General features: G+C 42.7%; 6 protein-coding genes across 6 annotated transcripts; 5 read left to right on the plus strand and 1 right to left on the minus strand.

Moving 5' to 3' along the window:
* Positions 1-456: 456 nt before the first annotated feature.
* On the plus strand, positions 457-2,945 carry LOC119548503 (zinc finger protein 585B). Its single transcript, XM_037855782.1, has 2 exons — positions 457-1,056; positions 1,123-2,945. The coding sequence occupies exons 1-2, from the start codon at positions 544-546 to the stop codon at positions 2,023-2,025; spliced, it is 1,416 nt and encodes a 471-aa protein (XP_037711710.1). The 5' UTR covers positions 457-543; the 3' UTR covers positions 2,026-2,945.
* A 483-nt stretch (positions 2,946-3,428) lies between these two features.
* Positions 3,429-4,234, plus strand: LOC119548485 (nuclear protein 1). Its single transcript, XM_037855758.1, has one exon. The coding sequence runs from the start codon at positions 3,578-3,580 to the stop codon at positions 3,785-3,787; it is 210 nt and encodes a 69-aa protein (XP_037711686.1). The 5' UTR covers positions 3,429-3,577; the 3' UTR covers positions 3,788-4,234.
* Positions 4,235-7,778: 3,544 nt separating this feature from the next.
* LOC119547229 lies at positions 7,779-10,737 on the plus strand. Its single transcript, XM_037853989.1, has 3 exons — positions 7,779-8,622; positions 9,074-9,791; positions 10,353-10,737. The coding sequence occupies exons 1-3, from the start codon at positions 7,955-7,957 to the stop codon at positions 10,677-10,679; spliced, it is 1,713 nt and encodes a 570-aa protein (XP_037709917.1). The 5' UTR covers positions 7,779-7,954; the 3' UTR covers positions 10,680-10,737.
* Positions 10,738-11,600: 863 nt separating this feature from the next.
* On the plus strand, positions 11,601-13,527 carry LOC119548318 (endoplasmic reticulum lectin 1). Its single transcript, XM_037855498.1, has 4 exons — positions 11,601-11,858; positions 11,918-12,032; positions 12,096-12,922; positions 12,979-13,527. Exons 1-4 carry the CDS (start codon positions 11,715-11,717, stop codon positions 13,465-13,467), a joined length of 1,575 nt encoding a protein of 524 aa, XP_037711426.1. The 5' UTR covers positions 11,601-11,714; the 3' UTR covers positions 13,468-13,527.
* A 469-nt stretch (positions 13,528-13,996) lies between these two features.
* On the plus strand, positions 13,997-17,582 carry LOC119547828 (mitochondrial import receptor subunit TOM70). The gene is made up of 3 exons (XM_037854852.1): positions 13,997-14,137; positions 14,338-15,353; positions 16,523-17,582. The coding sequence occupies exons 2-3, from the start codon at positions 14,375-14,377 to the stop codon at positions 17,314-17,316; spliced, it is 1,773 nt and encodes a 590-aa protein (XP_037710780.1). The 5' UTR covers positions 13,997-14,137; positions 14,338-14,374; the 3' UTR covers positions 17,317-17,582.
* LOC119547829 (sialin) lies at positions 17,572-20,000 on the minus strand. Its single transcript, XM_037854853.1, has 3 exons — positions 19,937-20,000; positions 19,069-19,868; positions 17,572-18,391 (listed from the first exon to the last, which is right to left on the minus strand). The coding sequence occupies exons 1-3, from the start codon at positions 19,977-19,979 to the stop codon at positions 17,588-17,590; spliced, it is 1,647 nt and encodes a 548-aa protein (XP_037710781.1). The 5' UTR covers positions 19,980-20,000; the 3' UTR covers positions 17,572-17,587.
* Between the last annotated feature and the right edge of the window lie 540 nt (positions 20,001-20,540).

Genomic DNA, 20,540 nt, shown 5'->3' on the forward strand with positions numbered 1-20,540 from the left:
AGTGATATTTTAAATGAGCGTTCTGCTTCCTAAATATTTTTATTTACATTATAAAGTATACAAACTTTTATATTCTTAATCAGGATTACTAGCCGAGGCGATCTAGCCATGTCTGGGTGTCTGAGCGCTGAGATCTCGAAAATTATAAAAGCTAGTAAATTGGATTGTGCAGCGTAAGTTTATTTCACTATAAGGACTATTAGGCTTACAGATTAAATTAGTTAACTGAGTGACGGGTATACTTTGTTTCCTTCTAAAATTACCCCTTTAGACATTTCTTTTTTAAAACATTCAGAAAAGAATAATTGTAATTTTAATCTCCCCCTACAAGATTTTGGATAAGTTTAATAACGGTTTTATTGAGTTCCATTAAGAATCAACATTTTCATTTTAAAACTAACGGGCAAAAATACTAGACAGTATTTTGTTGACAGTATTTTCCCCGAACCTCAGGCTGGTCCTACTTTGTAACAGCTGTTTTGGCGTCCTACCCCAAAATATTTTGTTTTGATCGCGGTTTTACACGATATCCAAGCACGAGAAATGCTGCACTCACAGGCGATGCAAACAATACCCACTCTTCATCAGCCGCTGCACTCCAAGGTGTCGAACTACCTAAACAACCAGCGGAGAACCGGACAATTCTGTGACCTTCTCCTGGAACTGGATTCGGATGATACCCTGAGCCTGAGTGTCCATTTCTGCGTGCTGGCCGCCCAGAGCCAGTTGATAAACACCAACCAGAAGCAGCAGCAGTTCTCCATTCACAATCCCCTGAAGATCACCATCCGAGATTTCAGCTGCTCCCAATGCCTGCATACAATTGTGGACTTTTTCTACGAGGACATCATGTCCGTTTCCAAGGAGCATGAGCCACACTTTCGGCAATTGGCGCAAATCCTGGCTGTCACTGAACTGCTGAACCTCTACCAATTGCAGCCCTTGGGCGAGGTGAAGGAAACATCAGAGGATACGACCCCTGGAGAGGGGGAACCAAATCCAGAGCCAGCTACGAAAGCGGAGGATGTGTTTGAGAACCGACAGAGTTACTTTAAGGTGGGAAGACCTCTTTTCTATCTCCTCTATTCTTTCTTATTTTATTTTATCATCTTTGCATTGTAGTTAAAGAACCCGAGGGCCGTAAAGTCCAGCAGCAAGGTGAACTACTGCATTGGCTGTGACTACAAGTGCTACCAAGTGCAGAAGATGATCGAGCACATGGGCAGCTGTGAGCCCTCTCACTTGACCTGCTCCCTTTGCGAGGTGGGCTTCCTGGACTGGCGGGAATACGACACGCATCTTCGCAGGCACTCCGGTGACCTACGCAAGCCCTTCTTTTGTCTGCAGTGCGGCATACGCTTCACCACTCGAGCTGCCCTGCTCGTCCACCAGCCCAAGCACTCCACGGAAACACCTCACATCTGCCCTCATTGCGGCAAGGGCTTCAAGTGGAAACAGGGGCTGAGCAACCACATCCTGGTCCACAATCCCGAGAAGCAGATGCTATGCGACGTCTGCGGCTACAGCACCACCCACATGAAGGCCCTCAAGTCCCACAAACTCCTCCACACCGGAGAATTCTTCGCTTGCACTGTTTCGGGCTGCAAGCATCGGGCCAATCGGAAGGAAAACCTCAAGCTGCACATTGAAACCCACAAACAGGGAAGGGATTTCATCTGTGAGATCTGCGGGTGCAAGTTCAGCCAAAGCAAGAACCTCAAGCGTCATGCATTAAAGCACACCGAGAACGGTCCGAATCGGTACAAATGCCAGCTGTGTCGATTTAGTAGTCATCGTTCGGACAAAATGAAGGAGCACGTTCAGCGGGTTCACACGGAAAAGGCGGTGCAGTTGGAGCTCTCGGAGACGGTGGACAGTTCCTTTCCCGATGACTTCGATTTACCCGTGATAGAGACTTACTCGGCGCCCAACAAGAAACCCAAGGAAGTCAAGAGCAAGACAAAAAGGGATACGAATCCTGATAAGCGACTGAAAACTCTACTACCCAAGGAGACTGTTAAATAGGAATAAAATATAAGGTTTCTCTGAAATCTTTAAAGAAACAAATTTTTGAAAACCGAAAAAAAATCCATCAGAATCATTTATGCTAGCTACCAAAAGAGTAAAAACTTACAAGTGGCTCATTTTATGATAGCGGAAGAAGCAATCTATAAACTTGGTAAACAAGATTACAGAAAACGGATCATAAAAGAAACCGGTATACAATTTAATGTTATCACACATTGAATGGAAGGTCTTTAAAATAGTCCGTTACGATACAACCAAAACGTATTTATAATGGTCAGTTTTCCTTGGAGCTAATAGAAAAATATTCAAGAAAATTCGTAAATGATTTTTACCAATGAATAGTAAACAAAGTTGTGATATATTGTGAAAGGTTATTGAACAACATTGTTAAGGCCGTTCTATTTCTATCTTATCTCAGAATGTGATTACAATCTATTGCGTCGTTTCCAGAGTAAATTTCGGAACGAATACCTCCCAAATCACTAACCAAAACGATAGTTAGCACCTTATCACTGCCAGAACGCTGCTTAACATCTGTTTTTCCTTTTTATATAAAACCCACTAAACCAAAACAAACTGAAAGCTTTTCGCTTTTTAGAAATAAACAAATGCGATACAGGTGGGAGGGAACTAGGTCAGCCGATCAGGTTCTAGTGCACCCAAATAAAAATGTACATATTAATGGTGACACTTGAATACATTTTATTGTGGGTTTCACTATTTTTAATTTAATTAAAAATATGCCATCGATTTAGAAGAAGTTTCCAGAAGTAATCACCTAAAATATTTGTTTTCTCATGGAAAAAGGAGAAATTCGGAGCAGTGTAGTGGCCGATCATCCAGAACTCGTGTTGCATTTAATTCTATATTTATAATGTGGAGAAATAAATGCTGGGTAAATGCACTTTGGGGGTCGTTTGTATGTTCATATGTTGGGGGCCAAGGTGGGCGGGTGTTATATAAGACTTTGGAGACGTGTATATTGTGAAAAGTTCTTTAATAATTAAAATAAATGGACAAGGTAAAATAATATGTTTGACGATGTGTGTTTTTTTTTTGTTTACCGCGCACTTTGTAAATAACAAAAAATTAAATTGCGCAGCAAAAATGGTTTAAAACCGGGACTCTCTCTGGTTGAGAGAGGAAAAGGGTTGTCAGGGCAAGAGAAATGCGTTTCGGTTATTTAAATGGCCTATATTTTAAAAGTAATGCATCCTAAAGGTAAATAATAACTAATAAGATTAGAAATAATAAAAATATTCGAGAAACTTCTACTTATGAGCAGTTTTGTACCATTCAAGTACTGTTAAAAGCAAAATCTGGCAACTCTGACGGAGAGAGAGCTTTTGGAGGAGGGGAAAAAGCTCGGTTGCCTATATAAAGCCGCTGCTCGGCCGAAAAAAATTCAATTCCGTTCGCAACGCAGCGAAAAGAGGAAAACAGAGAAAGCAGCCGATTAGTGAAAAGCCAGTCTGCGAGTTTGCAGAGCAGAAAAGTACATAGAGAAAAAGCAAGAACGCAGTTAGTTTCGCAACTCCAAATCGCCACTATGTCCAAGGCGCACTTTGATGATGAGTACGAGCACTACAACTTCGACCATGACAAGCACATTTTCTCCGGCCACAGCGGCAAACAGCGCTCCAAGAAGGAGGCCACCGAGCACACCAACCACTTCGACCCCTCCGGCCATTCCCGCAAGATTCTCACCAAGCTGATGAACACCAACAACAACAAGAAGGCCGCCGCCTGCAAGAACTGATGCAGGGCATCGCCGGGGGCGGGGGAGCCGTCTGTGCAGCGGGAGTGCAAGAAGTAACGGGGAAAGGAGAGAGCGAGAGAAAAGAAATCTTCGAATTTAAAGGAAAAAAAAAAAGGAAATCACAGCCACAGCAGTCGAGTCGGGCTGGAAGTAAAAGGAAAAGAGGAAAGAAGAGAGAGAGAACAACAAAAGCCACCTGGAAACACGCTTTGCATTTGTATTCGTGCATCGGGTTTTCATGCGGCGCAAAACTTTGTGAACTTTATAATAATTTTATTTCGCTTATAATTTCACAAACACAAAAAAAGCAGATATTACTCTTAGCTTCTAACATATTCCTAAACTAATTCAGACTTACACGTTTTAGTTGCTAAGCCTTAGTGCGTTTCAAATTATGAAGTTTGATTTAGGTATTACTTATAAAATAAAGAGAAAACCAAAACTGAATGTTATGTGTGTTTTTATTTTTACAGCGCACTTCCAAGCGAGATTGCTTTCCAACGACGTCGGTGTGCTGGCGTGCATATTTATAGCCTTTTAGTTGAACTCATTTGCACTCAGCTCCTCGATTATCGCCAATGCAATTGCAGCGGAGTGTTTTCTTTGTTTAGAGCGATCGACAATATCGCAAAAAAAAAAAACGAACAAGTACAATAAGTACATATTCGCAGCTTGACATTTAGTTTTCAAGCGGAAATATTCATTCCCGACCTTCCATTGAAAGTTCACAATTTGCACAGGTAAATAAACTTGCACACACCCCACATATCTTCCGGTTTAATTAGCGTGCGTGGGTGCACTTATGCATATTGATCAGCTTTTTATAGGCTTTCCCAATTTTGAATAAGTTTTATTTTCACGTTACATGTGGAAAATTTACAAAAGCCATGTTATTTTCCGCGCACACACAAACATGCATACATACAAACGAAACATACATAAATAGATCCAACAAACTTCCAGAAAGGTCCACTCTAATGGAATTCTGCCTCTCTGTTTCGCTCTCTTTGCGCCATTTGCCGGCTTTTTAAATTGCGTTGTTGATATTTGTTGTTTATTTGGTAAACAATAAAACAGACGCTCGATCAGGTGGTTTTTCTGCATATGTCTGTATATATAAGCTGTATACATACATATGCTGAATATTAATAAACAAGTGACAAATATTGGGACGATCGAATTTCGTGATGCGTTTGCCTGTTTCAATTTATATTTGCTATTAGTCATACATATGTACGTATTGAATATAAACTTTCCTATTAGTTAAAATTTAGTGATCTATGTATATTCATGTTCCTATAATTTTTTACAGATTTTGAATGCCTTTTTACGCTACAAGCATTTGTATACCCTGCAATAATTTTCTATCGCGGAAGGCACTATTACAGTGGATGTATAGGACTTAGGAGGTCAGTTTTTGTATTTTTGGTATATTAAAACTTTTAATATTACCTTTTCACAAGTAGTTACTTTTAATACTTTCCGTAATCCGAATGCGATATCATGGACGATCGTTTTCATCTTCTAAAAGTCACCCACTAATTTAATATACAAAAAAAAAATGTTTTCTGTCATCTTTCTATCGCCCAGAAGTGTCTCAGAAGTTATTTTTTCGCGATCCTGACCGTTTATGTTTTGGTAAAATGTTTACTATCGTCTTTCTATCGTCTAGAAGTGACTTCTACGCGATATATGTATATTTTGTTTTCGTAAAATGTGTTCTATCGTGTTTCTATCGCGTAGAAGAAGTGACTTCTGGACGACCGGCCATAGAAATATCGCCCTTTTTCTTGCATGGGCAATAGGCCAATGACATCAACGTATCATCAATGTGCCGACTTCGACTTTGGCCGAGCCACTCTCTTATTCAACAATCGATTCAAATCCGACTCTCTTATTTTCTCGTTTCGAAAAAAAGTTGATTAAAGTTCGATAGCAAGTCGATAAAATGTTGATGACAAAACCCAATTTTGGTCGATGTCATTTCGGTTTGAAGTTTAAGAAGTCTTCATGCATGTCAGCCCTGGATATGCCCTTAACATTTTCATCAATGAAAAGGAAAATGCATGAATTATCAACAACAATGAAGTTATTTACATAGGTGAATCTCTAATGAATTACTGATGACTGGTTTTGCAGGGATGAAAGAAGCTAACTTAGGCAAGCTGATGGATAAATAGAACATAAACTTGCAGCTCAAAGGATACAAATCAAACGTTTTTCAGTTACCGAAACCAGAATTTATGTGTAATTATTTTATAATTCCTTTTCAGTTCGATTCTACGGCAGCTTTTTGATATAGTCGTCCGATTAAGAAACAATATTATTCGAAATTCTGACATTATAAAAAAAGAACAGTTCTCCAGAGCGGACGAGACCATGATCAAAAACAACGAAGCTAGATCATCCCTATAGGAGCTATAGACAATATATGGGTCATTGGTATAATTGTCCGATCATGCTCGTTCCATCTTATAATTGTATGAATGTACGTCCTGCAACAGAAATACGATTTTTGGAAAAGTTTCATTCGGTAGCCTTAAAGTTGAGAGACTAGATTGATAGATATACTTTACAGGGTCTACCTGTTACATATGTACCTATCCCCGAATACAACACACCTTTTTACTCTACGAGTCACAGGTAAAATAAAACAAAATCGAGCGATAAACGCTATCGCGGAGGCTTCAAACAAAACAACAAACGAAAATAAGCTTTACCGCCACAGCTTTTTAGAGGAAAACAAGTGAGAGGTTCAAACCATAATGTAAACAATTTTGGGGGTAACAAAACTAGTTTGCCAACGGTGCCGGTAAACAAATGACGCATTATTGATTCAGAAAAATCTAGAAATGGGTAGAAAATATGGAACATATGCAATAAATGCAATAAAGTGTTAAGAGGCGTGTTGTTAAAATTGTATGGTACCTGTAATCTTGTTCCTTGGAAGATTAAAATGGATTGTAAATTGATCCTTTGGGGGAATGCTTTTAAGTTCTAAAGTTTTTAGCGATATTATGACCATTGAAAATTCTGTTTATTATTATTAGCGACTAAATATTGTGTTTACTGAAAGTTGATAATAATATTTAAATTGGAATGATAATAATTTCTTATGTAAGAAGTTTGAGTTTTTATACCCGTTTCTAGTAGATTAAAGTAAATACTATAATATAATTGCTGATAACTAGAAAAGCTAGAGTGTTAAGACTTAAAATGATGATTTTGGCGATCCCACTCTAACATCGACTTGAAGGTAATGTCTAAAATGGAAGGTATTACATATGTACATTCAGGATCCATTTCTGTGGGACATCTTCTAAAACGGAACCCCGTTTCGGTGATGATTTTGTTGTTTATGTTAGATGATAACTTTAGATCAATTAACTCAATTAAATTTTTTTGATCATGTGACTTCTCTTACAGGCATTTGGGGGATGTCACCTGTCTGTAAATACCCCATTGTTGTTGCACAAATATATGTATGTATCTTGATAGTAGAAATAGATTTCTTTCTAAGCCCATAATGAAAGTCGCACGCTCGCCACGATCTATAGATAAATATGTACATATGTAAGCTTTTCCTAGATCGTGAGTTACGCCTGGCACACGACAGACTATGAACCTCGATGGAGGTCCCCCCCACAAGGTATACACAGATCCACAAGCAGAGACCCAGAGTAAATGCGACCAATTACGACTTCCTAAATTCCTTAGCCCGAGATTCGATCTTCTGAGAAGAGAATCATATTGCACACTTTCACCGCGAAAAAAAACGAATTTGTGGCAAACAACAAAGTCAGGGATTATGCATAAATGAATGGAGATGGATCGGTGTCCGTATAGGAGTACTGGCTACATGGGGATGGATGGTGCTAATTGCCGCGGCACTCGGCGGCGGATGAACCGTTAAATCAAAACTGGAGCACTGGCCCAATAACGATGATGCACGCGGCCCACGGATTAGCACCTTTCAACGAGCCACTACGGATAGATGTTCTAGATACCCAAAACCCGCCATTAGCACCATCGCAAGGCGGAGTTTTTCTGGAGCAGCACTTGGGACTCTTCGGTTAGTTGTCGATTAAACTCCGAGCCAACTGGCCGTGCGGTGTGTGCTAGAAAAACGAGGATTCGGAACAAGTGTATTCAAGTGCCAAGCGGATAATGTCAGCCTACGAGGAAATGTCGGCGAAGACGCCACGGCGTCTTTCACCCATGTGGTTTCTGGTGCTCACCCTGCTTCTATTTGCGACCGCTCTGACGGCCGTGGCAATGATCGAAGCTGGACGGGCGCAGAGCAACTCCGGTGGAGAAAGCGATCTCCTGATTCTCACACGCATGTGGAATCACTTCAAAGGCGACGCCGGAAATGATACGGAAATCGCCACCGTGGAACGTATTGCCAGGGAGGCCGGAAATGCAACTAATCCCAGTCCAAATAAGCCGGAGCAGGGTAGAAACTTCTACGAGGAGCAGCAGGCGGTGGTGGTGAATGCGCAGAGCATGGATCCCGTCATGGGACAACGTCAGGATGCCTACGGTCCACCCCAGAGCAGGGAGGACTCTTACGACCAGGATCCTTACTACGATGTTGCCGATGACTACGGCCCGGGACGTTATCCGTATCCCGAGGCCAGACAGGACTCGGCGGAGGAGGAACACTTTTATGATAAGGACGACTCGTCGGCGAATCCAGATGAGGGCAGGGCGTCGCAGGCACGTCCCTACGACTCATTCTACGCCCCCTGGTCACATGGACAGAAGCCAGCTCCAGTGGCTACTCATTCTGCAGCTGAGGGCAATAATAGGAAGCTCCAGCCAGGTCCTAATAGGTGAAAAAACTTTACTACCTAAACATACTTTAAAGTCGGTATTCTGAAACGCTAGGGTATTAATATAGGGTTAAGCATTTCTTAAACTCTAATTTTGAGTGGAAAAGGGATATTTCTGAGTGATACGTATTGCTCGCAAAGAAACGAGAAGATTGCTGATAATTCATATCAAATAAATTTCAGTACCATATTATACAGAAGTAAACCCAAAGACGCAATACGAAGATTAACTACAGGCCAAACAGTATTTGTATATATCACTTTGAATCCAATAAATATATATATTTTATAAAAATATTTGTTTGGTATATTAATCTGACACAATTTCACAACATGGTAAACAACTTGCAAAATACAGATTACTTTAATATGAAATCATCAATCATACATATATTGTAAAAAATAAAAAATCGAATCCCTAAATGCAGCATTATTTTTCTATTGCTTGCAGATCTCCTTATCCCGCCTACGATGAGGTGTACGATTATCCCATGGGCTTCCAGCCGCGACCTCATCCGGAAACTGAGTTGGCCAAGCAATCTCAGCCCGCCCCCGATAATGCAGTGGTCCAAGTACAGAGCGAATCCACCCTGGTCACCGTGCTGAAGAGTCTCAAACAGATCTGGGATCTGTACCAGGCTTTAATGGGTGCCTGGAACGCGGTGAGCGAACGCCACCAGCAGAGCACCGAGAAGTTCCGCCAGGAGCAGGCGGCGAAGCAGGCCGAGAAGGATCGACTGCGCCAGCAGCAGCAGAAGACCAGGATTAACTCCAAGAAGCCTCCACGTATGGAGGGGAACAAAAAGAACCAGAACAAGAAGCCAACCACAACGACAACTAAGTCAACAACCACGTCCACGACGACACCTGCTCCAGATAGCTCTGAGGAGGAGGAGGAGGAGGAAGAGAAGGAAAAGCAGCCACCGAAGAAGGTGGAGAAAGTTGAGACTGTAACGCCATCGGCTCCATCCACTAAAGTTGCTGCTCTCAAAGGGGAGAAGGGCAATCTTAGATCTGTTCGCGGACTACGACATAGACGCGATGCCGAGGCGGAGGAGAAAGCTGATACGGATGTGGGCGAGGGTCGCTATATAAAGGGCGATCCCCTCAAGGGTTACTACGATTTCGTCATCACAGAGGGATCCTACAAGTTCTGGGCCGTCTTTCAGGTGAGTGAATTATCATGCTATATAGTATATATAGTATATATAGATAGCAATATCAATCTTGGGAACATGATCAAAAGGAAAATTCGAATGTTCTTTGAAATAGGATCTTTTAGCCGATTTCAGTGAAAGAAACTTTATAAATCGTGAAGAACATGTTTTACCTAACTTAATTTCTTGGATTTCGTTAATTTCATTCAATAGACCAGCACTTAATCATGACTTTTTCAAACCGGAAATACAAATAATGTGGAAACACTTAGCTAGAAAAGTTGATACATATATATTCCCCGTTTATTTTGTTATGTCTCCACAACGTTTTAATGTTTCTAATAATTATAATATATTAATATTAATTAATATATAATTATAAACCGTGTTATGACACTTTCAAAAAAGCCATAAGTCCAGCCATTAAAGAAAATAACGTTCAAGTCAGAGAGCATGTGGGCTTTATGATTGGCATAGTGCACGCACCCAGATTTTATACCAATTTCAATAGGTTGATTTTTATAGGAAATCCATATTTTAATAATCTAATTCCGATTAATCCCCAATCCGCAGGTGGGCACAGCACTGCTGATCATCTACTCGACGTTCGCCGCCATTTACTACTCCAAGGTAAATCCGCTGACCAGTGACTACGACTACACGGACTATCTGGGAGGTGTTCGTTCTCTGTCGGGTGGCGATGCCGATTTTGTGGACGATGGCGATTCATCGACGCCGCCAGTCTCAACCACCTCCCGCCTCATGGAGTGGCTGCCACAGACGGCGCACTCCATTAAGTTCATCCTAGATGCCATCGACAAGGTGCCACTGGATCACGACAAGGACAAGGAGCCGGGCTGGTCCGCGGGGAAAACGGACGCGGCAAGGGGCATGAGATAGGGAACTGAATTCTATAGGCAATATTTGTTAAAGAAAATATAAAACTGTTGAAGATAAACGTGAAACTGCATTTTATTTTGTGTTGGGGTTGTTGCGGAAACCTTACTGAAACCAAAATTTATTAAGGTTATCATAGATGGAAATCAAACCTAACTTTGGGAAAATATTGTTAAACGCAGGATTAATTGAAATATACATATAATATAAATACCTATGCAATCAACACCCTAACATTTTAAAAGATCTGATCTGATCGAGGATTCGTTTCAATATTATTATGATATATTTTTAAGGACTGAACTTTAATTAACCTTAAGTTTAGGTTACTAAGTAAATACAAAACATAATAATCAGCTGCGCCTCACTATCGCAACACAGAAGAGATACATTTAACTCTGAAAACCCATTAGCACCATTGCAAACATAACCAACATCAACATAAATAAAAATCCTCTGCTTCCTTCGTAAAACTTATTTATCCCATTCCATTTAAGAAAGCTGTCTCGATATAAAGTAACCAAGACCAGCCGAAAGCCTTAGTTGCTAGCGCTCTAATTTTAAATTAGCTCATATTTTTGCACTGTAAGTTAGCTTTATATAAATAAATAAATTAAAAATATGATCTAAAAAACATAAGCAACCAACACCCTAACATTTAAAAAAATCTCATCTGATCGAGGGTTCGTTTCAATATTATTCTGATGTATATTTTAGGACTGAACTTAATTTAATCTTAAGTTTAGATTACTAAGTATATAACAGCGTATCTTTGTTTTATGCAATTGGAAATCATTTTTATTAAAGTGCACAGTTGTAACGGTTAACCGGTTAAATCGGTTATCAGTTCAAAGAAAAACAACATTCCCACAAGAAAATCAATTTCTCTTCTTCTTCTGCAATCAGCATTCACAGGTGCACGGTTACAAAAAACATCTGTTCATTACTTTTGTAGGAAAACAACACGTAGCATTTATAAATATTTTTGTATTTGTCACGAAAATACTCATGTGAAGGAATCGCGAAGAAAAAACAAAAATGAAGAACTCCTACGTGATAATAACGAAAATAGCATTGCTGCTTAGTCTGATAATTTCAGCGGCGACCCACGAAGCCAAGGATTTCGACGATTCAATTTTGTACAAAATTGATTTCGAAGTGCCGGAGTTGATTGGGCAGCCAGTAAGTATAACTATTACTTGAATTATATATAACATATGCATTACTAATGTTTCCATAAGGACTTGGGCAATCAGCTGCGAACTTTCTACACACCGGACAAGGAGAAATACGACTGTCTGATTCCCACTTTGGAGCACCAGAAGGAGGAGGAAAAGTCCGAAAAGCCGGAGTTGTGTAAGATATTCGGAGTTTCGCATTGTACATTTTAAATTTATATATCACTTGAAATATCCGCAGCTCCCATCAGCCTGCTGCAGCCCATTTTCTCCGCCCTGACCTGCACATACCGCATCGAAGCCTATTGGTCGTACGAGATCTGTCATGGCCACCATGTGCGTCAGTATCACGAGGAGCGCGAGGGCAAGAACGTCAAGTTCCAGGAGTTCTACCTGGGAAAATGGACCGATGACAAGTCGGAGCTGCTGACCAAGGCCTGGGAGTCGGACCATAAGGCGGGCGTTAAGCCAAAATACAAGAGCCTGAAGATCGACAATACACGATATCCCTATTTCGAGATGGAATACAGTGATGGCACAATGTGCGACATCATTGACGCGCCACGCACCACAATGGTGCGCTATGTTTGCTACCCGCATGGCAAGGATGACATTTACTCATTTAAGGAGACCTCCTCCTGCAACTACGAGGCCATTATCCTCTCATCCACGCTGTGCACAATCCGTGGCTTTCAAGCCGAGGAGACCAAGGAGCTTTCCATTAAATGTTTCAACTCCGAATCGGAGCCACACAGGCCACTGAGCATGCTGCGGTCTGAGCTGAACGAATGGGCGGAATCAGAGGCGGATTTGCTGGTTTCCAAGGAAAAGGAGAGCAAAACCCCAGGAAAACTGTGGCCCAAGGCGGATGGTGACATGGTCACTTTTAAGTACAGCGGGTCTATGGACAAGGTCATACTGGAGCTTATTAGTAATGGAGACCTAGAGGTGGCTAGCGACTACCAGCAGCTCCTTCTCTCAAGAGCAGCCTCTGGCACAGGGCCGACGCCCATTACCGATCTGACCCCCATCAAGGACTTCATTTCGGGCAAGCACTGCCTAACTGGGGTAAGAACGAACATAATTTAAACCATGAATATGACTGATTATTCGATTTTTCTTAGGGCAATGGGTGGTGGAAGTATGAGTTCTGCTATGGGCGACATGTGCGTCAGTTCCATAAGGACAAAAATAGCGAAGTGGAGCTGTTCCTGGGTTATTTCTCGGAGGAAGATCATCGCGCTTGGTCCAACTCCAACCCGGATAAGGGAGCCCGTCGCTCCGGTTTCACGTCGTCCATTTGGCACCATTATGCAAAGGGTACCCACTGCGACCGCACTGGACTTCCTCGCGAGGTCGATGTGAAGCTGACCTGCACACCTGTGACCAACAGCGGCACCGCTGTGTCAATGTATCTGTTAGAGCCAAAGACGTGCCAGTACATCCTGGTCGTGGAGTCGCCCACAATTTGTGATCTCATGCACTACGCCGATTCCCACGGCCTGGTTAAGGCGGAGAATCTGCAACAGATCCCATTTACCGGAACCGAAAAATCGGCTACTACGGCGGCTCCCGCTCCTGTCCCTAACCCCGAGGAGGAGATCCGTTCTTAGGTTGTCCTGCTATTCTAGTGAATTAATTTTAAATACATTGATTGTAATTTTAAATCGTTATTTTGGGGGAAGACTTTTTGAGGGTGCCTACGTTTCTGTGTAACTGGCAAGAAACAGCTGATAAGCAGTGCCTAAGTACAGCAGCGGGTAGTAATATAGGGTATGTGCAGAACTGCAAGTTGAATATTTGTTATCAATTAATATGATTTTAAAATTTTACACGAAAACGGCTTAGTAAGTGGTTTCTATCAGTTTTATTACACCCAAGATAACAATATTTGGAACATAAAAAGGGCCATTATAACGACCAGATAAAAATATTGGTTTTCGGGATTCTCTAATGTCTCCTAAAATGAATTTCAGATTAAATAAGTGTAAATTTTCGGTCATTAGACTTAATATATATTTTAATACAGTTACCTAGTGAAGTATTCAATTGTTGCTATTCATTTAAACAACATTGTACACCAAACACATGTGGTACCATGCGAACGATACCTTCAAAATCCACTTTACGGCTCACTGGCCATTACGGTCACACCACATTTCCACATTTGTGCTCAGCAGGCTGATGTATCATAGAATCTAAGTTTCTCAAGTTCTAACTGAAAATAGGACAACCAACGATAAATATTTGCCAAATTCGCAGCAGTGTTAAGTTTCAAAAAGTGTAAGTTCCGTTCGCTGGAGGCAGTGCGTCAGTTGGCCGGCGGATGGGGGTGTGAAAAATCAATGGGGTTGGGGTTAGGCGGTGCAGAAACGTGCCCCCCGCCCGGCATTTAGCGAGCTCAAAAGGCGCCGAGCGATAAGCCAGCGGAGTATTACACAATTTATGACGATACCGGCACTGACCAAACTCTTTCCTTGCAGTCCACACAAAACACACAACCGCAAGGAGTCCGGCACGATGGCGATGACTCTGAACATTGGCTCGGTGAAGCTGAACAAGTGGCAGCTGGCACTCATCCTGGGAACTCCGTTGGCCATCGGACTGGGCACCTATGCGGTGAAGCGGTGGACGGCTGCGCCCAAGGAGGTCGACGGGGAAAAGAAGCGGCCGAAGGCCAAGATAGAGAAGCAGGCCATCTCCCTGGACGGCACCGCACCCGACAAGGAGCTGGAGCGCAAGAAGAAGTCCGCCGAGCTGGGGGAGAAGCTGTCGCCTCTCAAGGAGGCCAACAACTACAAGACGGAGGGCAACAACTGCTATCGGAACGGAAAGTACGACGAGGCCATCATCTTCTACGACAAGGCCATCGACAAGTGCCCCAAGGAGCATCGCACAGACATGGCCATTTTCTACCAGAACCGCGCCGCATCCTATGAGATGCTCAAGAAGTGGTCCAAGGTTAAGGAGGACTGCTCCGCCTCGCTGGAGTTCAATCCGCGCTACGCCAAGGCCTACTACCGCCGCGCCCGTGCCCACGAGGCTACCAAGGATATGAATGAGTGCCTGGACGATGTTACCGCCACCTGCATCCTGGAGATGTTCCAGAACAATCAGACCATCATGTTTGCGGACCGTGTGCTAAAGGAGACAGGACGCGTGGACGCCGAGAAGGGTATGCGCAATCGAGTGCCCGTTGTGCCATCGGCTTGTTTCGTAAACACCTACATGCGCTCCTTCATCGCGGATCCCCTGCAGACCATGTATCTTCCGGCTGCATCCGAGTCTGACGCACCCCCAAGGGGTTTCCTGCGCGCCCACCGCGCTTTCCTCGAGGAAAAGTACGAGGACATCATTCCCGCCTGCACCGAAGAGATCGAGTCCTCCGAGGCCGAGGCACAGTACAAAGTTGAGGCTCTGCTCATGCGGGGAACTTTCCACCTCCTGTGCGGCTCCTACATAGAAAGCCAGCAGGACTTCGATGCTATCTTGGCAAATGGTAAGACAAATTTTATTTTTCGATGGTTCCTATTATTTGTAGAGGAAAGACATAGTTAGCTTTTAGCTTCGTCTTTAATTATTTTTTTTTTAAATTATAAGTCTGAGATGGAAGATTTGTAGGTTTTTATTTCCTATTCCAATAATATTACAACCAATACTTTTTAGTGGAATGACTTCACCATTTTCTTTTGCCTAAAACCGAACACATCTTTCAGGGCATAAATAAGATTTAAACAAGGAAGAACGCTATAGTCGAGTACGTCGACTATCAGATACCTGTTACTCAGCTAAAGGAACCAAAGGGAAATGGAGATATGCAAGCAGCAAAGCGAGATTGAAATGCTCCACCTACCGGTGGTAGACAGATTTAAGCGTTATGGGCGTTAGAGTGGGCGTGGCGTTTTTTTGTATCAATGGATAGGTATTGACGAGACCAATACAGTTCAGTTAAAATTTTGTAACTAGCATTAAAATTGTGGGCGCCACAGGTTTGGGTGGTTTGTGGGCGTTAGAGTGGGCGTGGCATATTCGTTTAACAAACTTGCGCTGCGTACAAGGCTACGGAATCAAAACCTGTCATCCCAATTCTCTATCTTTGATAGTTTCTGAGTTATATCCACGTTCATATTTACGATTTTTTGAAGTTTGTGGGCGTTAAAGTGGGCATGGCAAACTTTTTTTTAGGTCAATCGATAGGTATTGATGAGAGCAATACATTTCAGTTAAAATTTTTATTCTAGCACTGTAGGAGCCACAGTTTTGGGATGTTTGTGGGCGTAAGAGTGGACGTGGCACTGTGCTGAAAAAAACTTGCGGTGCGCAGGAATCTCAGGAATCTGCATGCCTAATTCAAGTATTGTAGCTTTTATAGTTTCCGAGATCTCAGCGATCGACTCGACTACTGGTCCTGATCAATAATATATATACTTTGGGGTCGGAAACGCTTCCTTCTGCCTGTTACTTACTTTCCGACGAATCTAGTATTCCCTTTTACTCTACGAATAACGGGTATAAAAAGAGTCCAATATTAGGTACTGTACTTGTTTAATTTTTGTAGTCTACATGAACTTTCAGAATAGATTGTGCACGTTAATGTTAAATTTCTTAAAATTATTCTTAAGAACTAATTATTTTAAAACTGTTTCCTTTTCATTTACTGTACCACAGCTGATGCTGATCCCAATCTACGTGCATACGCCTACATAAAGAGAGCCGCCCTTTACATCCAGCTTGATCAGCGCGAAAAGGGTCTGGCAGATTTCGAAGAGGCGGAACGCCTGAATCCCCAGAACCCGGACGTGTATCACCAGCGCGCCCAGATTCTGCTGCTGCTGGAGCAGATTGAACCCGCTTTGGCCGAGTTCGACAAGGCGGTGCGCCTTGCGCCCAACCACGCCATCGCCCTCGTCCAGAAGTGCTATGCCGAGTATCGCCTGTCGCTTCTGGCCGGCGACCAGAGGCGTTTGGAGGGCGTGATGCACACCTTCGAGCAGGCCATTGAACGGTTCCCCAGCTGCGTTGAGTGCTACAGCCTAATGGCCCAGGTTTTGGCCGATCAGCAACAGTTTCCCCAGGCGCAGCAGTACTACGAGAAAGCCATGAAGCTGGCGCCGACAAATCCTGCTCTTATCGTTCACCAGGCTATCATGGTGCTGCAGTGGCGCGGAGACATTGAGGTGGCTGTCCAGTTGCTAAACAAGGCTATCGAAGTGGATCCCAAGTGCGAGCTGGCCTACGAAACATTGGGAACTGTGGAAGTGCAGCGTGCGCAACTTAAGAGGGCAGTGGAACTCTTCGAAAAGGCACTGCTCTATGCCAAAAGCCAGGCGGAGCTGGTGCACGTCTACTCTCTGCGGAACGCGGCAGTGGCCCAAATTAACGTTACTAAGAAGCTGGGTATCGACATGAACTCCGTCTCGGCCATGGCCCAATCCGGACTGATGCCCCAAGGCGTCGTGTAGATTATCAACCTAAGAGGACTAGGAGAGCGAGAGCGGAGCATTTAGCCAGACCACCACCAGCAGACCTACTCTAATTAAGTTAATATCGACCATACCTGTTATTTATATATATATAAAGCTTGTTTACGTTTATGCTCCTAGCTATAGCATAGAAATTGTCATGTATTATGGTACATATGTAATCTAGAATCTGTTGCCTAAGGAATCCACTAAGACAAAACCAGTAACTTATGTTTAAGCGTAAGATTAAACTAATAACAAGCGAGTGTCCTCAATGTGGCTCCGGTTCTGGTTGGTTGAACTCCTGGACATCTCCGGAAATGTAGCTGGCACCGATTACCCACATCGCGGCCCTCACACTGCTGACCAGGCTGTAATCCGCCTCCAGTTGCTCCAGGTATGGCATCAAAAGTGCGGGCAGGGCGCCCATTCCGCCCGAGATTCCCATCAAAGTGCCGGCATAGTTCGGACTCATATCCAGCGGCAATAGCTTTATGCTCGCATAATAGGCACCCATGGCCAGAACGCTCCATATCCGTGCCCCGTTTACCTTGATCTGCAGCATATACATGGATCCGCATATGAAGACTAGCCATGACATGAGCCGGCGCGTCTGCGTGCGAGTGAGGATCTCCTGTTCGATTAGCACGTCGCTCAGGCGTCCTGTGGCTAACGAAGCTACCCAGTTGCCTACGTATGGAGCTATCAGCTCGATGGCGGTGGAGAGTTCGTCCGACAAACTGCTTCCACGGGACTTTAATTCGTCCAGCACAATTTGCAGCTCCTGGGGCAATTTTTGTTGGAGTTCTTGCTGCATGGAGGCGCAAACAAGTGCCCATAGCGGTGTGCTGGTCAGCATGCTTCTCCAAGGGGCTGCGCTGGAAGACGCGATCTCGGCAGCTTCTACTTCTCTGCGGAACTCCTCTTCATCAGCGTCTTCTCCATCTGGCCGTTCCCTAAACACTCTTTCTCTGCTAGTCAACAGGAGGGAGGCGCTAGTGTTGCACTTAATATAATCCCGCTCTACGCTCTGGATAAATGGGCAGTGATCTGGAGTACTATAGCAAACGATGGTCTGTTGATAAGAAAAATCAGGGACCGTAATGATAAACTAAATAAATAAAACTTATAAAACAATTATAAAAAAAATGATTTTTATGGTAAAACATATATTCTTATATATCATTTTCTAACGACGAAGTATGAAAAGTATTTTTACTTCGACATCTTAATAAAATTGCACACTCTGAAAATTTAAGCGCGATTTTTACTTGATTTCGGATAGTATTTTTTGGGTTTGTTTTAAGAATGAATGTGCGTCGCGTTCTGGGGACAAAAATAAATCATTCTTATGCCCCAAATCATCAAAAAATGTGCTTTGTTCAAAAACATTTATTAATAAACGGGACAAAGTACAAGTACAAGGACGAATTTTATATATATTAACAAAATAATAAAACCTTCATTCTATAGCAAGTTTTATAAAATTTTTAAAATTCTCAATTTTACTTTTATAATTCAAACTTGCGTTAAGAAGAATTCGTACTTAATTTAAGTATATAAATTTCTCGGTTAAAGAACATTTCATACTTGATTTCGCCCGAAAATGTTATTAAACTAAGATACTGGTTTAAGAATAAAACGTTCTTGAAATGAAAAAAAGCCCATTTTGTACATGTGGCATTTTCTGAGTTTACGAATTCAAATAACAGTAAAGCATTTAAGAGTAAGAACCGGGTGTGAAAAACTTACAAATCCCAAGAACCAGGCCACAGCGCCTCCTCCAACCAGATAGAAGACAACCGGCCAGTCTTGCTCTGCCATAACCAATCCGCTGACTAACTGGACCATCGTGATCCCGATCTCGCCGCCACTGAGAACGCAGCTGGCCAGCAATCCGCGCTCCTGTTCTGGAACCCATTGAGCCAGGAGAGCACAGACGGCCGGAAAGCAAGGACCCTCACAAAGGCCGACCAGCAGACGGACGCCGACTAGAACATACGGACCGCCCCGACGCACTGCAGCGGGGGTAAGGAGTGTCAACACCGCCGACGTAAGAATAGCCGATCCGAGGACCCATTTTCCGCCATATCGCTCCGCCAGTCGTCCGCCCGGGATGTGGGTGATCATATAGCCGACATAAAAGGCCATTACCACAAGGGATTGGGTTTGACGAGACCACATCTCGGAGCAGCTGATCCTTTCTTGAGAACCCTGATGCACAGGACGATTTATGATAGTCTCCCTGCTCTTCCGTGGCTTCCTATAGCCCTTATTCTGCTCCGGATTCTGCTGCTCCTTGCCTGCTTTCAACCTGCTCCTTAAATGATGTTCCGTCTGATTTAGTCTCATGGCCAGTTCCAAACGCCAGTTGGGCAATGCCTTTGGGTTAAGCACTTGTGGTACGTTGGAGATCTGGTCGACCTTATAACCACCGCATTCCAAGACGATCCTGTTTAGCGAAAAGTCCAGACACAGTCGCATGGTGTACGTATTGATGATGGCTAAGAAGGTGAAGCAGCAGAGCACCCAGCGCTGTCTCACCTCAAGATCTGTGGAAACGGAAAGGTTACCACCAGTTTGTAAAGGATACGACTAATATTCATTGGATGATTCTTACATATAAAGATATCGCTCAGCTTCTCCTGAACGGCCGGCAACATTTTGATCCTTTTATTTTTGTATAGGAATGGGATAAATCGTAGCAAGCCTACTATTCTTACAGTTCTGACATCTCCAAGATTTTCTTTATAAAATATTCAGCTTATTGAAGATTAAATTGATAGGAGTTTTAATTTTATTTGTTTTAAGGTCCAAACCCAATATTATATTACAGAAAGGTGAATAAGAACAAAAATCATCAGATATTGACACTATATTATAATTTATAAAAAAAAAAAATACTGAAAATATATATCAGAAATATCAACAATCGAATAAACTTGGAATCAGTTTATGCTTTAAAAATATTAATTTTTTGGAGTGCCGTTACTTTGCATCTCTCTCTCGCACTTGCTCTCTCGCTACCGAAACTCCGCGCTGCTACAAAGTCAAAATTCATTTTTTTGCCTCTTTGTCGATTTTGAATTAAAAACGATTTCTTCGATTCAACGACTCGATTCAATGATCCGATTCAATGACTCAATGAATCGATTCTATGATTTGACTCTATGATTCGAATCTATGATTCAACTCTATATTCTACTCTATGATTTGACTCTATG

The sequence above is a fragment of the Drosophila subpulchrella genome, chromosome 2L (assembly GCF_014743375.2).
Source record: "Drosophila subpulchrella strain 33 F10 #4 breed RU33 chromosome 2L, RU_Dsub_v1.1 Primary Assembly, whole genome shotgun sequence".
In the NCBI taxonomy this organism is placed as follows: domain Eukaryota; kingdom Metazoa; phylum Arthropoda; class Insecta; order Diptera; family Drosophilidae; genus Drosophila; species Drosophila subpulchrella.

Coding starts and splice junctions, on each gene's coding strand:
- LOC119548503 (XM_037855782.1), top strand. CDS start 544: ATGCTGCACTCACAGGCGATGCAAACAATACCCACTCTTCATCAGCCG. Junction 1,057..1,122: donor ACCGACAGAGTTACTTTAAG/GTGGGAAGACCT, acceptor TTTGCATTGTAG/TTAAAGAACCCGAGGGCCGT.
- LOC119548485 (XM_037855758.1), top strand. CDS start 3,578: ATGTCCAAGGCGCACTTTGATGATGAGTACGAGCACTACAACTTCGAC.
- LOC119547229 (XM_037853989.1), top strand. CDS start 7,955: ATGTCAGCCTACGAGGAAATGTCGGCGAAGACGCCACGGCGTCTTTCA. Junction 8,623..9,073: donor CTCCAGCCAGGTCCTAATAG/GTGAAAAAACTT, acceptor TATTGCTTGCAG/ATCTCCTTATCCCGCCTACG. Junction 9,792..10,352: donor AGTTCTGGGCCGTCTTTCAG/GTGAGTGAATTA, acceptor CCCAATCCGCAG/GTGGGCACAGCACTGCTGAT.
- LOC119548318 (XM_037855498.1), top strand. CDS start 11,715: ATGAAGAACTCCTACGTGATAATAACGAAAATAGCATTGCTGCTTAGT. Junction 12,033..12,095: donor GTCCGAAAAGCCGGAGTTGT/GTAAGATATTCG, acceptor AAATATCCGCAG/CTCCCATCAGCCTGCTGCAG. Junction 12,923..12,978: donor GCAAGCACTGCCTAACTGGG/GTAAGAACGAAC, acceptor GATTTTTCTTAG/GGCAATGGGTGGTGGAAGTA.
- LOC119547828 (XM_037854852.1), top strand. CDS start 14,375: ATGGCGATGACTCTGAACATTGGCTCGGTGAAGCTGAACAAGTGGCAG. Junction 15,354..16,522: donor CGATGCTATCTTGGCAAATG/GTAAGACAAATT, acceptor ACTGTACCACAG/CTGATGCTGATCCCAATCTA.
- LOC119547829 (XM_037854853.1), bottom strand. CDS start 19,979: ATGTTGCCGGCCGTTCAGGAGAAGCTGAGCGATATCTTTATAT. Junction 19,869..19,936: donor GCTGAGCGATATCTTTATAT/GTAAGAATCATC, acceptor CCGTTTCCACAG/ATCTTGAGGTGAGACAGCGC. Junction 18,392..19,068: donor TGGCCTGGTTCTTGGGATTT/GTAAGTTTTTCA, acceptor TCTTATCAACAG/ACCATCGTTTGCTATAGTAC.